General features: G+C 32.1%; 1 protein-coding gene across 1 annotated transcript in view; it reads right to left on the reverse strand.

Annotated features, from left to right (window-relative positions):
* Window positions 1-1,773: 1,773 nt before the first annotated feature.
* Window positions 1,774-17,749, reverse strand: part of LOC145242776 (uncharacterized) — a 50,604-nt gene continuing 34,628 nt past the window's right edge. The window contains exon 3 of the mRNA XM_080105913.1: window positions 1,774-6,495. Coding sequence (XP_079962039.1) covers window positions 5,737-6,495 — 759 coding nt within the window. The 3' untranslated portion in view covers window positions 1,774-5,736. The remainder of the gene's footprint in view (window positions 6,496-17,749) is intronic.

Consider the following 17,749-nt stretch of genomic DNA (forward strand, 5'->3'; position numbering starts at 1 on the left):
CTTTGTCCTGACGATTACTGTTATGTTATGCTGTACTTCTTTGGTTTTTAACCAAGTCGTCTATTTAATCTGTTAAATAGAGTTTCAAGTTCTTGACAAATGTATATAAGACAATTAGTTGTTTCACAAAAAAACAAAACAAAAAAAAAAACACTTGGCGTAAGTTTATAAAAAGGAATGACAATTTATTTTCTGTTTAATTCTTTCTCAACGTGCTATGGAGAGAGAGAGAGAGAGAGAGAGAGAGAGGGAGATGGGACGTGGTGGAGTGTTGTGGGTGACACAAAATGACAACTGGTCGTCTTTGTGCCCTTCTCTCTAACTGACTTCTTCCTTGGGTGGCATTTGTTTTTATTTACAAAAAAACTTTAGACAGGAATTTCGTTTTTCCATGCCGCATTCCACTGGCCCTTATTAAATTCGTCCAAGGCCAAATTTCAATATAATTGTTTTGGAAACTTGTCAGTTGAAGAATGTTGATTTCAAAACTTCTGCACACTTCTTTCAATTGTTATGACTTTTGATGATATTTCTTGGTTTGCAGATTTCCACAATATTTACATTCTGGCGTTGCCCAGAATACTATTCAACACTACTGGCTGCAACACATGTATAAAGAACTATTCTCCCCTTTAACATAATATTAAATCTATCTTTACACACAAGAACACTTCCAGCTACTAACCCGTTTCTCTCTTGTACAAAGATGACAAATAAAGTTGCTTTTAAATGTTAAAATGAGACTCTCTTTTCTTTTCATATTTAACTTTAGATTAATTTCTAAATGAGAATGAGATCTAAGTGAGAGAAAAAGAAATACAGATATAGTTTGTAGGATTTGATGTTGTTCTTCCAAGATATATACTATTTGGGGAGACCAAGGTTACAAAAAAGGATAGATAATGGGCATCTTGGAAGTGCTCTATTACTGCCACTAGCTAAGAGACTAATTTACCGGAAAAGCTTGGCTGACAAGATCAGGAACAATGTGTGTCTATAAGGAACACATATTCATACGTAACTTCTTTTCTTGGACACAAGCACTCTTTTCTCCCTCTTCTTTTGAATTTCCAATGTTATTGATTATATAGGACAGGTTTAGCAGCAGAGAATGCTTGGGATCGATCCTAACCATCACCTCATTGACATACACTCAGAACTGCTTGAATTTTCACTCCTCAACTACGAACTTACAATCTCAAAAGTTTTTGGAACTAGTAACCACCTTGAAGTACTTTACTAAAATATTGTCAGGCCTCTGTATAGCATGTTTGGCAGATTTAGAATGCTGAGATATGGAGTTCCTTCAGGAGGGTGGGCCTCCAAGGATAGAATAGAACCATACATCTGACTGACGGAAGCAAGGTTACTCTCGGATTGATTATCAAGGTATATTTTTAAATAAGGCTTAATTGAAACAATGAAAATATTTTCTTTCTTTTTCCATAAAATTTTGTAATGACCATTTTAAGTATCTTAAACGTAATTGTTCTTATTTACTTGGCTCCCCACAAGGATAGAGGTGGACACAAGGTCGGTTTTTAATGTGGGGAAAATCCATCTCCCCAAAAAGGGAACTCTGGATAGGATCAAAAATAAAAATTGCCTCAATCGAGAAGGATTTCTCCTCTACTGATCGAGGTCAGAAAAGAGGCCAAGAAAAATTGTTGCCAAACTAATAAAATTCCATCAATGTTGTGCAGCAACCTGTGAAGTTTATCTGACACAACTTTAAGAGACACAAAGTCAATACGCCAGGTGAAGTAATGGAAGTGAAAATAATTTGCTTTATTAACCAAAAAAGAAAAATGGATTGAAAAAAAAATTCAAAGGAAATCAGAGAATTATTCGATCTCATTGAAATTTGAGTTTACTATTATGGCTCAAAGAGTCAGTGTTGTATTGCATCGTTTAATTCCATGAAGATCATCTGTGCTCCGACTAGCTGCTTCATCAGTTGCTGATGTCTATACCGTATTGAAGATCTGCAAAACTTTGTTTCTTAAGCAAGTATGTCAGGAACTAAAAGTAAACCAATCGCATCATTCTCTGCAGGGTTGAAAAATTCATCTTCATTGAGTTTACTGATGACAATTGAATGCTGAATAAAAATAAATACTTATTTGTTTTCTTTTATAAAATATATATAATTATCTCATTAAAAACCATTGCTAAGCTGGATAGATGCTGTGGAGGCATTTAGTAGCCATGTATGTTCCAAACAAAGTCAAGCTGCATAATGGGAAAAAAAAATGGTTTACTACAGAAAGAGAAAAAGAATTCAAACACAGCCCGGCAAACTACCTTACCATTTTATCCTGCACATGGGTTGTCCTTAATTGATCTGTTTGTACTTTTGTGATTCCCAGTCATTTCAAACTAAGGCCAATGTCTTCAAGGGACCTAGTGATGATTTCACAAGATGAACAGATATTGTGAGTATGTCTCTTCAACCATATCTTGTCAAGGTTCTGCAAAGGACGTCTAAGCATTCTCTCTACTCCACTAGAACCTTAGTTTCAACCTCTTCTCCATTTTTCATTTGAAATCTGATAGATCAAATTCCATATGTGGCATGGAAGACTTACATCAGATCTGGTGTGAATGTCAGAAAAATGGTTGGATATTTTACCACTCCAGAAGGAATCTTACAGCTGATGCAATATACTACTTATGTAAGAGTCGGGTATGTCTTAAGATGGAGCACTGTTACCACATCTGGAGAGACGATGTTCAGAGTACTATTCCCTCCCTTCATAGAGTACAAAATTTAATTTGAAATCTTCTCTTCCTCATTATGGGAGAGTGGGAACCAGAGCCAACTAGTGCAAAGTAATGAATCACATGCTATTTGCTTGTTGCACTAAGTGAGACGATTTCTGGCTAAGTGGTGAATTGCATCACATTCAAACCACTTTGTTCTGATGCTTTTATATTTTATATTGGCCTTTACAGGCAGACACTAACTCGACCACCGCCATAATCAATGCTGGTTTAGGTGGGCCATCTTTCAAGATTGCTCTTGCTCAAACAAGAATCTGGAATATGTTCATTTTGATCAGCAAACCTATAGATGAATGTGACTCTATGGTTTTGCCATATCATACAATCAAATTACATTAAGTTTACGCAGGTCCATCAAAAAGAAAATGTCAGGTTTTATCAAGATGAATAATGAAAGTCTGACAATGAATAGTGCCAAACAAATGTGATAAAAAAATGTTGTAAATTCTTTAGAAAGAAAAGTTCCCCTGTTCATTGTCGAAAAAATTTTGAAACAGCTCAATTTTTTGTGATACTTGTAAGCATTAGGTATACAAGAAGTGAAGCGGAATTACTAGTAGGTTGAGATATGATGATCAGTTTGTGTCCAAGAAATCTAAGACAATTGAGATGGAGGAGATTTGGAGATGGTATATATATTGATGATGAAATTATGGAGGTTGTTCAAATGTTATGTCATCTTAGTGATATGAGTGGAGCACAAGAAGTGTGATTGCAAGAATTAGAAGTTGGTGGAAGAAGTTCAGAAAACTTCTGTTTCCATTGCTAAACAAGAGAAGAGTCTTTTAGGCATGTGTGTTGATATACAGAATTGAAGGACATGCATTGTGTGAAGGGAAAAGATATGACAATGATATGATGGATATGTAATATGAGGCTTAAAAGTAGGCTTAGTGATGACTTCAGAGGAAGATTAAATTGTAAAAGTATATGTACGTCTCTGTTTTCATAATTTAAATGTGTGCAGAATATGAGACTTTGATTATAATTATGATGATGATGATAATGACGTATGGAAGTGAAAAACAGGCCAGTGAAGATTGAAGACATGCATTGCATGAAGAGAAATATGAGAATTGCACAATGATATGAGAAAGTAACATATTGAAAGAATGAGTGTTTAGGTTAGCAAGTGAAGAATAATTGAGTGTGAGAGGAAAAAAGACTAAACTGAATAAAGTAATGAAAAAAGGAACATAAGGCTCTAGCAATTTGGCAGAAATCAGCCCTTTTCTTATTTACATAAATAAAAAGCAAATTTTGATTAAATAGCAGTGAATTCACATGCATGGTTGGTTGAAAAAAAAACAAGCCAAACTATAGCACTAAGCCGAAGGAGGGAATTTTATGGGAGTATGAAATTTACAAGCAATCCCCAGTCACATATGTATCCACATTAGGGGAGATGGCGACATTACATTTTTGCAGATCTTACAGGAAGGTGTCAACAATTCTCCTCCATAAAGCGCCTGGAACTTACAAAATTGGTCACACATCTGGCTGTGACCAGGCTCAATGTTGCTTAACCGGTGATCTAGTGAAACTTGGTGTGTCAACATGATTATGCAGTATCCCAAGAGACTGGAATCTACTATGACAGATAGAAGTGGTAATTCGTCTTTTCCAGATTTAAAAAAGTTGAATTCTGCTATTCACATCCCTAAATTATTTCAAAATATGTATCTAAAATCGAATATGATCATTGCATTCAACTTAAAAGTTACAGTCGTTTTATCTAAAGATTTAGCCGACAATTATTTTCATGGTATGAAACAGATTATTTTTGATAAAGATTTGTAATTTTTAATAGCAACTAGTAAGAAACAATTTGCTAATTCATGATAGCATTTTTTTTTTCAATATACTCAGGCAATAGCAGTAAAAGATTCCCTAAGATAAAAATGCAAAGACAAAGATAATTAAAAGTGAAAATAAAATTTAAAATGGAAACTTTGATCTGTTAGATTTACTGCATAGTTTAAAATGATTATTTGGTCACCCAGTACGAAGCATAATGCCTTTCTAGGCTGCACTTCATGGGAAAAGTTTTTCACAAACTTGACAAGAAAAAGTTTAATAACTCAATATAATAAATAAAATAAATGATAAAATGAAATGTTTAATGTAAAATGTATTTAGTGCAGAATTATCTTATGAGAAAAAATAGAAGTCAATTTACTAATTTATAAAAATAAAAACGCCAAAATATTAAAAGTAATTATAAGTGAAAAGGGAATTATAGAACAATTAAAGGTAATTATAAGTGAAAAGGGAATTATAGAACCATTAAAGGTAATTATAAGTGAAAAGGGAATTATAGAACCATTAAAGGTAATTATAAGTGAAAAGGGAATTATAGAACCATTAAAGGTAATTATAAGTGAAAAGGGAATTATAGAACAATTAAAGGTAATTATAAGTGAAAAGGGAATTATAGAACCATTAAAGGTAATTATAAGTGAAAAGGGAATTATAGAAAATCTAAAATGGAAACTTTGTTCCACTATATTTATTGTATTATTAAAAATGATTATTCAGTCACTCTTTTTAATTTTCTTGTTATTTTGTTCTAGCTTAGGATGGGGCAGCCTACTGGATGCCAGTGAAGATTCTAATCGTCCCTTTAAGTGAAATTGTTTATATGTCTCTTGCACTTGGTTCACCAGGTATATTTGTCAGGTAGGTTTTGAAATTCTTTTTCAGAAGTCCGGCTGCTCATATAATAACTGAAATCATGAAGATCTTCCTAAGATTCCAGTTTCTTTTCATGTCATACATAAGACCTTCCTATTTTGTTATCATTTCCCTCTCAGCTCTGTTTATTGGGGTGTACCAGCTTCTAGTAAGGTTGTTTCTTTCTCCTCCCTTTCCCGCAGTATGGAGCATGTGTTTTTCTCTGATGCATTTCACAGATAAATATTTTCCCAAAAAACATGACAAGAAAAAGGTTAGTCACTCAATATGAAGCGTAAGATGTTTTTTCAGGTTAGATTTGACAGCAAAAGCTTTGCCACAAACTTGACATGAAAAAGGTTTTTCTCCTGTGTGGGTCTTCATGTGGACTTTCACGTTTGAACTCCGAGAGAAAGATTTATTGCACACTTCGCATTGAAATGGTGTTTCTCCATTATGTGTCCGTATATGTTCTTCCAATGCAGCATTTGAAGGCAAACCTTTGGAGCAAATTTCACACTTATATGGAGAGTCACCAGTATGAATTATAAGATGAGCAGTCAGATTATCCTTGCGATGGAAGAATCGTCCACAGATTTCACATTCAAATGCTTTTTCTTTTGTATGTGTTCCCATGTGTCTCTTTAAATGGCCACTTTGCGCAAAAGACTTCTTGCATACATCACAGTGGTAATCAGTTTCCCCAGTATGGAGTTTAAGATGATTTTTCAAATTAGAGTTTAAGGTAAAACACTTGCTGCATATTTCACATTGAAAAGGCGTTTCACCCGTGTGTATTCTCATATGGACTTTCAAGTTGCTCGCTATAGAGAACGATTTCTCACACACTTGACATTGAAAAGGTTTCTCTCCAGTGTGTGATCGCATATGAACTTTGAACCAAGTTGAGTTGGTAAAAGCTTTGTCGCAAATCTGACAAACCAAATGTGATTTTCTATGTTTAATTAATTCAGCTTCACTGGAAAAGGTTTCTGGACATGTTTTGCATTTAAAAGTCATTTTTTTTCTTATAAGTTTTTAAGTATGACGACTTAAAAAGGCAAAAAAAATAAAAATAAATTATTTTTAAAGAACAGATGATGTTGCACTATTTCTAAAATCTAAACTTGGTTGTCTTCCATTTGATTTTCCCTTCAAGTGTGTAGATTTGACTTTCAATTAAAAACTAAATGATCAGACTAATCTAATCACAGCACAACAGTAAAACAGTAGTAACATAATATTCTATTATTTCCATAGGATTCCTTTTTATTGCATAACTTTTATTATTATTGTTCTTTAATATCCTTCAACCTGAAAGACAATACCAGTATAATAATGATGACTACTAATAAATTATACTAATAAACCCTATTGTAATTCGAATAATTAAGAAGCACATATATAAAAAAAAGATTGGAGGATTGACACTATAAAAACTATTGCATTAATCAAAACAGCTCATATTTATAAAAAATCTTAGTATAGAAACAAACTCAACCAGACGGCACTAACCAACCACAGATAAATTACAATAGATAGAAAAGGTATATTGCATTTTTCACACTGAAATACATTTCAAAGCAACAGCAGTATCATAGTTGTAGCAGGAGATTCCATTTTCCAAAGATAGAATTGTTCTTTGTTGCAGAGTTTGCACTTCTAGTATTATTGTTCTCCAATATCCTTTAATCTGAAAAAACAATAATAGTATTAATAATAATAATAACAACAACAATAATAATGGTGATAATGAAAACTACCATAATACTCATAATAATTGAGGAACACACGGTGGGGCAGTCTTTAAATAAAACTTAGAATCAAACAGAACTGACACTATAAAAACTATTGCATTAATGAAAATAGCTGGTATTTCATGAAAACTAGCCTTAGTATGAAAATAAACTCAACTAGATGACACTGACCAACCACAGGTAAATTAAAATACAGCAGAACCCCAGGATACAGTGGACCTAGGATACTTTTTTTCAGGTTATGATGTGAAATATGTTTTTCTGGTCCCTAATTACAGTATTTGCCCCTCCTTACAATGTTATTTATAATGTTATTTGATTATATATGTGTATTATATACTGTACTGTATTTTGTTACTAATTTTTAATGCTGTATCCCGGGGTTCTACTGTAAATAGAAAAAATGTATTGCATATTTCAAACTGAAATGCATTTCACGTTTTTACAATTCTCTTTTTTTGTTGATAAAGTAATCTACAAGATGACAACCATTCACTTGTTATTTCAGAACTTCTCTCCACACACTAGGAAGCTAATATACTGTGTTCATAGCTGAAAACCAGGAATGTTTATTATATATAAAAAAGTTTATTTTAAATTGTTGACTTCTTTTTTTTTGTACAAACATATTTCTACACAGACACACACACACACACACACACACACACACACACACACACACACACACACACACACACAGACACACACAACAAAAAACAATCATGTAAACATTCTTCCTATTATTCACTGTGAATGTTAGACAGATTATTTAAGATGAGGAATATCCTGTTAAAAAGCGACACCCTGAAGTAGTGCATAAAGACTGTTGTAAAGTAGTTCACTTCCTCTGACCGAGGACAGAACCTACACTCTTTGCTACACAGTTCATACTTATAGTATAAATATCCTTTGTCAATAAAGTGACCTTGTCTGTGTATGCAAAATAATACCAAACTACTTTGTCAAATTTTTTCTACAGACTTGAAACTTGATATATAGGTGATTCGAACCTGGGAAAACAAGTTCGATTTATTTTTTAGCTGGTAAGGAATAAAAATTGAAAATTAGCAGGCAGAGGTCGACTTAAAGTGCTACTCTATGCATGCACAAATATATATTTATACATTAAACTGCATTAATTTTAAAAGTTTTTTATATCCATCCATCGTTAGGCCATATGATAGCAAATACCACTGGAGAGCTAAATATTTTAGCTTTGATTTATAACCTTGAACAAAAAAGGAGGAAGCTGGTGCTAATGTAGTAACGAGAGTGGATGGAATTTCTGCAATTACTAACCAATAGAACATTACTGCTGTCAACTGAAGGAAAAGTCTACGAGGCATATGTACAAAGTGTGATGATGCACAGAAGAGAAGCCTTGTATATATATATTATTAAAAAATCAAAAACCAAAGCTAAATCGAAGAAAATACGATTTAAAACAAGCAACAAAAAGTCATGAATATGGTGCGGGTAGGAAAAAAACCCAGAAATAAATGGGGGAAAATATTACATAGAGACTAAAATAAGTCTTAGAAGATTTTCCTTTTGCTTGCATAGAGGTCTCAATGACTTAATATATATATATATATATATTAAAAAGTTTGTCCAGGAAACTTACATCTAAAGTTTCAAGTGTTTAGACCAAAAATTGGTGGAAGAGTTTGTTAGAGTCTGCAAACGTCAACTTTTTTAACTTTGATTTCTTGGCAGCAAGACTTTCGCCCAAAAACTGATTAAAAAGCTTGCTGCATGTCCGAATACCCTTTATGTAAAATTTCAAATGTTTAGAACCAAAATTGGCTGAATAGTTTGCTAGAGATCGCAAAGGTCGATTCTTTTGAACTTTGACCCCTTGGCAGCATAATTTCGACAAAAACCAATTAAAAAGCTTGCCCTATGTCTGAATACACTTTATGTAAAATTTCAAAACCAAAACCAAACATTGGCTGAGTAAACGGGTAGAAATTGCAGGGGTCAAATTTTTTAACTTTGACCCAAAATTTGACCTCTTAACATTTATTGTTCTGGGCTCAAATCAAATTAAAAAGTTTGATCCATGTCCAAGTAACCGACATCTAAAATTTCAAATGTTTAGACCCAAAATTGGTGGAGGAGTTTGGTAGAGTTTGGAAAGGTCAAATTGTTGAACTTTGACCTCTTGACAGCCAAATTTCTGGCCGAAAATTGATTAAAAAGATTTTCCCAGATCTCATTAACCCTTATGTAAAATCTCGAGTTTGTAGATTGAAAATTGATGCAGTTTGGTAGGGAAATGCACACACACACTCACACACACACAGACAATTTCACTTTTATAGATATACTAGCATTTCAGCCTGGCGTTGCCCGGGTGTTTGGAGTTGTATGTTGCGCAAAAGAAAAAAAAATGGTAGTAAGAAGGCAGGTTTGAACCCGTACCGCAAAGGAGGAAAAGAACGGGAAAAAAACCTGACGTTTTTGCTGTTACGACCACCACCAAACCAGAAGTGACGTAGGTTTAAGGCTAGACAATCAAAAAAAGGGGACGACTTTCGAAAATATCGGTGAAAAAAGCGTCCCCCCCGTAGAAAAGTACCCAGTTGAAGGTGAAGATATTAATGCTTTTCGCCAATTTTTCGATATTTGTTGTCTGAAAGGTCGAGCTTCAAAACGATACTGATCTTATAAAAGTCTGTTGTCTCTGTCGAAAGTTTTAGGCAGACATGCAAACATACATTTATATATTAGTAACTAAAATTTTTTGACCCAAACCGATTAAAAAGCTTGCCCTATCTCTGAATACCATGTATATAAAATTTCAAATGTTTAGACCAGAAATTGTCTGAGTAATTTAGTAGAGACTGCAGAGGTCAAATTTTTAAAAAAAAACTTTGACCCCTATTATGACCTCTTAACATTTATTGTTTTGGGCTCAAATCAAGTTATTAAGTTAGATCCATGTCCAAGGAACCTATACCTAAAATTTGAAGTGTTTGGCGGAGGAGTCTGGTAGAGTTCTCAAAGATCAAATCATTGAACTTTGACCCCGTAACAATCAAATTTCTGTCCAAAAACGGATTACAAAGATTTTCCCAAATCTCAATACCCTGTATATCAAATTTCGAATCTGTAGACTGAAAATTGACAGAGTTATTGTGCAGGTAAATGTACACAGACAGACACATTCACTTTTATAGATATGCTAACATTTCAGCCTGGCGTTGCCCGGGTGTTTGGAGGTGTATGTTGAGCAAAAAAAAAAAAAAAGAAAAAAAGCGATCATTTTTTTAAATTTGACCTCGCTTATGATCCCTTAATATTTATTGTTTTTGGCTCAAATCAAGTTATTAAGCTGGATCCATGTCCAAGAAACCTATATCTAAAATTTCAAGTGTTTAGACTCAAAATTGTGGGAGGTGTTTGGTAGAGTTCTCAAAGGTCAAATCGTTGAACTTTGACCCCTTAACAGCGAAATTTCTGGCCGAAAACCGATCACAAGAATTTTCCCAAATTTCAGTACCTTGTATATCAAATTTCGAGTCTGTAGACTAAAAATTGACAGAGTTATTGCATAGGGAAATGTACACAGACACACACACAGACACGTTCATTTTATAGATAGATAGATAGATAGATAGATAGATAGATAGAAGGAGGGAGCAGTCTGCTCTAAACCACTGAAGGATGCTGGGAAGAAAAGATAAAGAAACAAGTGCTTTTTGATTGTTGAGAAATAGAAGTGAATGAAACAAATTATTTTAGGAAAATTAATTTGATTATTAGAAGATATGCCCACCTTACAAATATTAAAATCAAGAAATAATGATACTAGACTTTATTTCTAGAACAGTTATTCTAATTGTTATCAAAATCCATTATATGATTTGGTATTAAAAATAAAACTTAAGGCTTCAGCTGAAGGGATCTTCAGAAATTAAAATTCAAGGGATCTTGCTAAATTGGTGCCTAATGATTATGGGTCAAATTCAATACAAATCTGAAATATTGGAATTTTCAAATGGTAGGTAATGTGCGCAATATGCCCTTTAAAATCTTTTTTTAAATGTTCCAAAGAAACCGAAATTTAGAGAATCTTTATTAATTGATGCCTAATGCCTACAAGTAAAACTTCACCAAAATTGGTAGTATCTGAATTTTCATTGAACGGCTTCAATCATCTTTTGCATAAAACTAAATATAACCCAGATTAAGACTCTTAATACTTAGCAGCTGTGTTCCAAAATTCATAATAATGGGAGAATTAGTCAAGTAATAAATCTTGTACATGAAAATATATAAACATAAGTCTTACTTTATATAAGGATACTAAACACCCATGACCTGTTGGGTCAGTATTTGGTGTTATCTCGAGAAATAGTGTATCATATTAGAAATTCCATTTTGGTATCATTAAAAACAAATCAACAACAGGTTATCTTTTTTATAATCTTATTAGATCACTTAACTGATAAACTCTTAAACTACTAGCTATCTAACACTGAAATTAACAGAAAAACTTTTGACAGAGGCGACGGATTTTCACCAGATCAGTATCGTTTTGAAGCTCAACACTTCAGACGACAAATACCGAAAAATTGACTAAAAATATTAATTTCTTCACCTTTAACTGGGCACTTTTCTACAAGGAGGACTCACTTTTTTCACCGATATTTTCGAAAGTCATCCCCTCTTTTCGATTGTCTAGCCTTAATTTAAACCTAAGTCACTTTTGGTTTGGTGGTGGTTGTAACAGCAAAGATGTCAATGTTTTTTCCCTGTCCTTCTTTTCCTCCTTCACAGTATGGGTTCGAGCCTGCCTTCCTACTACCACTAGTTTTTTTTGCTCAACACACACATCCAAACACCCAGGCAATGCCGGAAACCCATGCTAGTAGATGTAGAAAAATAAATTCTGGAGCACAAAAGGTTGCTTGTTTTAATACCATTCTTGTCTTCATAGCTCTTTAACTTTTTGAATTAAAAAAAGGTAGGATGTTTTACTTTTAAAATGACCCTCATAAATAATGATGCTATTATTTAAAAACACATTTTCAACATGCAAAGGGGGAGGATGCTGGTGGTGGTTCAGTGGTTAATGACACAGATTAACAACTTGAGTTTCCTCAAGTTTGAATCCTGTTCATTCCACAAAAATCACTTTCATCTTCACATAGTCCCTCCCGTAAGTACCTGATGTTTTCCTAGAATTCTGACCAGAAAAATATCGCGGAAATCAATGCCAACAATAGAATCTTCAGAATCATACAATATGTTGATAGTGAACATGAGGAAAGGGTGTTAACTATTCTGCACCTTCAACCACATGATTTGTTTTAATTTCACTATAATAATGAAAAGAAAAAAATGGTAAATGGAAATGTGAAAGTAATTTGAATTTGAAATCTGGTTAAAATGAAAGTTAGGGCAAAATGAATGCCGCTGCTCAAAACGTATAAACATTTTGACCCCTTCTTTTACTTAAAAAATCACCAAAAATCAGAAAATTAACCAATTTTAATGAAATTTTCAGTATTTATCAAATAATGATCGCGAAATATAATGAACACATTATTTTTATTTGAATCCGAGTGAAAATGTATTATTTTTTTAAAACAAAAACACCGTTTCTAAAGTTATGGTTTTCTGTAATAAAAAACAAAAAAATGCAAGAATTTATTTCGGCTATTTCTATAAAAATAAAGCATCATTAATTATAATAATTAAAAAAATATTAATTAATTTTTACAGGAACATAAGAAAAAAAAACACCTAAAGTTTGTATTAACGAAATCGATATAACTTGAAGAAAAATTAATTTCTCAAACTACCGATATTATCATTGAATTAAGCATCGGTTATTTAATATTTTCCCCGCGAAAAAAAAATTTAATTGCAAAAAATACTTTTTATTCTTTTTACATTTACATTTTTAACATAATTTTTATATGTAAGATTCTAATATTTATATTGCACGCAAGAACATATAATCATTAATGTAAGAAAATTTTCATATAATCTCAGAAAATAATGTAAAAAAAAAATTAAATTGAAAAACAGGAACATACAAAAATAATTAAATTAAAAAATGGAAAGAATTATACAAACATTCCATATCTCTTCCCCCCCCCACCTTTTCCCTTCAATTTTTAAGTAAATGGAGGGGTCTGCAACTGCAACTGCAAAAAAAAAAAAAAAATGCTCGATATGCCGGAGCATTGTTAAATAATAATGAAATTATGTCTTTAATATTTTCATACTTCTTTGAATTTTGCTGCCATGTCTTTTTTTTTTTTTTTTTTGACACGAAACTAATCTTGTTGCTACCATGACCACATTTTTGGATAATTATTACCCTTTTTAGCAAAATTCATTATTTTAAGACTATAAATTAATACTTCACTTGGAAATAATTCCAGAAGACTATGGACTGCCAAACGATTATGAAGATTGGACCGCATATTTCCATGACGTCAGATTTGTGTTAACTATACAAACTATGGAAAAGCAGAAGCAACTTAATGATTTTTTAAAACTTTTGTTTATCTTCTCCAAACTGCAATTAATAATAAACCTTTGTTATAATTTTGTTAGGTTTTAAGATTTACACAGTTTAAGGATTAATAATATTATAAACATTTGTATATTAAATATAAAATACAGTTTTACTGAATGTTCATTTGGTTACCTACAGAGTTCCATATTTTGTTCGGTAAAAAGAGACAAACAAAATATGAGGGGGGCCACAAAATGCTGATATTTGTGCAATAATATTTTCAAATTGGTTTTAATCTGGCGATAAAATAGCTGACAAGAGTCATGTTTATATTAAAACTTAATGTTTAAAAAAAATTTGAACACAATTAATTAAAAATCTATGTTATAGCGGAACATTTTGAAATAATAGAATTTTAATCATTTTAATCTTTTAAAAATTAATTAATGTTTACAAAGTTTCTTTTTCTTGACAATTCAAGATAGTATATATTAATTCGAAAAAACGCTATTTAAAAAAGAAATAATATTAAGTTTATATCAATTTTTTAATTGCAACTTGTTCGAACATGTTTTTCCTCCCATACACACACCCACATGTCTGCACGCACACACGCAAACATACACACGTACATATATTCACGCTAAAGTACATACACTCACATTCTCGTGCATACACACACACACACACACACGCTAACATACATACATGTACACACACATATGTACACATGGGCAACGGCACTTAAAATTCACCCCAACCAAAAAGCCAGACACAAACATTTTCGTTCCAAGCGATATTCACACCTGTAAATACGTTTTTATCAGGAACGATGCAGTCAAAAAACCACTCTGTCCAAATTATTCTGGACCTTATCAAGTTCTCAACAGAAGTGAAAAGTACTTTACCATTTTAAAAAGAGATAAAAAAGACACTATTGCAATAGACAGACTTAAACCTGCATTCATAGACGAACAATTACACATTTCTCCTACTCCAATACAAGAACATACACACTCACAAACTGACAAAGAAATTACAAAAAATAACACACCACAAACAACAACAAAAACAGGTCGAAAAGTTCATTGGCCAAAACATTTCAAACAATACATAACTTATCAAATATATATATATATATATATATATATATATATATATATATATATATAAATAACAAAAAATGAAATACGTTTCTCTTGTATATGTATATATATTTTTTTCTCCTCAGGAGGGGGAGTCTTGTTCGAACATGTTTTTCCTCGTCACATACACACACCCACATGTACACATGCACACATACACATATTCACACTCATGTACATACACTCACATTCACATGCATACACACACACATGCTAGCGTACACACATGTATGAACACATGGGCAATGTCACTTCCCTTTAAAGGAAATCCAGACATGCGCAGTCAGAACACTGACCCTGGTATAAAAGTTAACAACAAAGTTCAACTTCCTCTTTCTTCCCTTTTGCATTGGTTCGTCAACTAGACAGGTTTGCATCCACAGCTTGTGGCCTGAAGACACTTTCATGTGGACGACTGCTACCATGCACGTGTGGTTTTACTGAGGTCAACACCCTCTCTCTCTATATCCTTTTCTACATGCTGGACTGCCCTCTCTCTTTCGCCTACTTTATTCCTCTTTTTTCTACGCATGTAGTCGTCAACGATTGAACTAAACACGTGTTCCACTAAAACCATTTAATTTAAACAGAAAATAAATGACATGTTTATTTTATTCAGCAATTGAGTTTTTTTCCTTCCATTTCATTATTTTCTTTTTGTAGCGAGTTAGGATTATTATATCCTGGTCCGCAACAAACTTCAAGGTCAGTTTTTGTTCAATATGTGTATTTAAATTTTAAAAAGATAAATATTTTTTACTTATTTGAACTCTTATGTGCATAATAACTAGAAATTTCGATAGATTTAAATATATTTTGTTCGAATTTCGAAAAAATAAATATGGGGGCGGGGACACACACTAAAAAACATTTCCCCGCGTATATTTTATGAAAACTGCCTTTTACATGTAATTTCTTTCTAAAATAGATAAGTATCGAAAATTTCACGAAAATCTGACGATTAGTTGATTTTTGCTATTATTTTAAAGCGCCAATTATGTAAACACAATTTTCGTCTCGCAATTTCATTATTTTCGTTCGATGAAAAAATTTTTTAAAAATTATTACTGGTTTATTTAGTCTTTCTTCTTTTAAATAGTACAAAAGTTATACTGATAATATTAATTTACAATAAAGTTACATCGTGTTACATATAAGGCGAGGTAATTCTGTGGTGACTTTTGTCAGTCCCTACAGAAGACTTATATTTCTCTTGCCAGAAAAATGTAAACACGATCTTTGTCATAATTAATTTTTACGTGAAATGTACAGTTTTTCAGATTTGAGATAAAATTATCCCATGTAATTTTTATTTCACACGCTATTTTTTCTTGAAGAAATTAACTTCAATCTGTAATCTTTTAAACATAATCAAAAAGTAACCGAAAATTTTAAAAATATTATAATTCGCCGGCGTTCAAAACCAGGTCCCCTACCTAAGCAGCCATTAGAATTACCCATACCTAGTGAAAGTTTTACGAGCAAAAAGTCGAATATGGTTCCTTTGTGCTTCTAATATATATATATATATATATATATATATATATATATATATATATATATATATATATATATATATATATATATATAAACAAAAGAAAAACAACAATAACAACAACAAAAAACAATACTTCTCGAAGGAACGTCTATTCTGGAAAAGAAACAGACTAAAAAATCGATCAGTATTTTGCTGGTTTTATACAAGTAGAGTTTACTACTTTTTATCACTTACCTGAGAGTCAAAATGATTGAAACATCTATTCCGGAAGTCGCCGGTGAAGGTATAAAACTGTCTCCACTCTGACGATGTCTTCAGTTTTATTATTTATCGTTAAATACCCAAGTTTTCTTTCGCCAAATTTATTTGTTGGTCAAACTTAAAATATTTATTTAATTAATAAAAAAAAAAAAAAAAAGTTCTCATATCTATTGATTCAGCATCGAGCTTCCAGGTTGTCACACTTTTATTTTTGTTAATAGCCTCAGGAGAGATAGTTTTTATTTTTTAAGTCGAACGGAGAATTTATGGGTCATTTAATTATCATTCGCGCCCTTTTTTAATCAACTCCAGAGTGGCCGTCCACAAAGAAAGTTTACCCACATAAAACTGCCAAGAAAAGAACATTTTAATTGTGAAGAGTTAGGTGTATCAGAATTTGTGTGGAATTTTGGGTTTGTATTACTGTACACATAGATTCGAAAAAGTTGTCAAAAAACAAATATATAACAAATAAATGTTATCAAAGGCAAGATAAGTTATTTTTCTACCAAACTGGATATAATTTTCGTGTTTTTATTCAATTTAACATGTTTATTCAGCTCGAAAAGCATACAGTGTTTAGCAATGTATTGGAAAAATCAAGATGGCGGCCGATTCTCTCTTTAACACGGTAAGTTTGGAAAAAGGTGTAATAAATAATAAACTAGACAAAATACTGTTAGAAATTCGCTCAATACATGTTACCGTGACATAACTTGACATATGTTCGGTGGTTTTTAATAGTATTTTGTCTAGTTTATTATTTATAACACCTTTTCCTGAACTTACCGTGTTAAAGAGAGAATCGGCCGCCATCTTGATTTTTCCAATACATACATCGGTAAACACTGTATGCTTTTCGAGCTGAATAAACATGTTAAATTGAATAAAAACACGAAAATTATACCCAGTTTGGTAGAAAAGTAACTTATCTTGCCTTTGATAACATTTATTTGTTATATATTTGTTTTTTGACAACTTTTTCGAATCTTTTATTCGCAGTTTTGTATTAGGGGTGTCAAAAATTCCTTTTGACACCCCTAATACAAAACTGCGAATAAAATATTAAAAAAAAACTCGTAATTTCTCTTTTAAAAGTGGGTAGTTTATTTTCTTTATAGAATATACTTCCAAAATAAACTATTAAAGTTGT

Source organism: Euprymna scolopes, chromosome 21 (genome assembly GCF_053919585.1).
Source record: "Euprymna scolopes isolate OS-2025 chromosome 21, ASM5391958v1, whole genome shotgun sequence".
In the NCBI taxonomy this organism is placed as follows: domain Eukaryota; kingdom Metazoa; phylum Mollusca; class Cephalopoda; order Sepiida; family Sepiolidae; genus Euprymna; species Euprymna scolopes.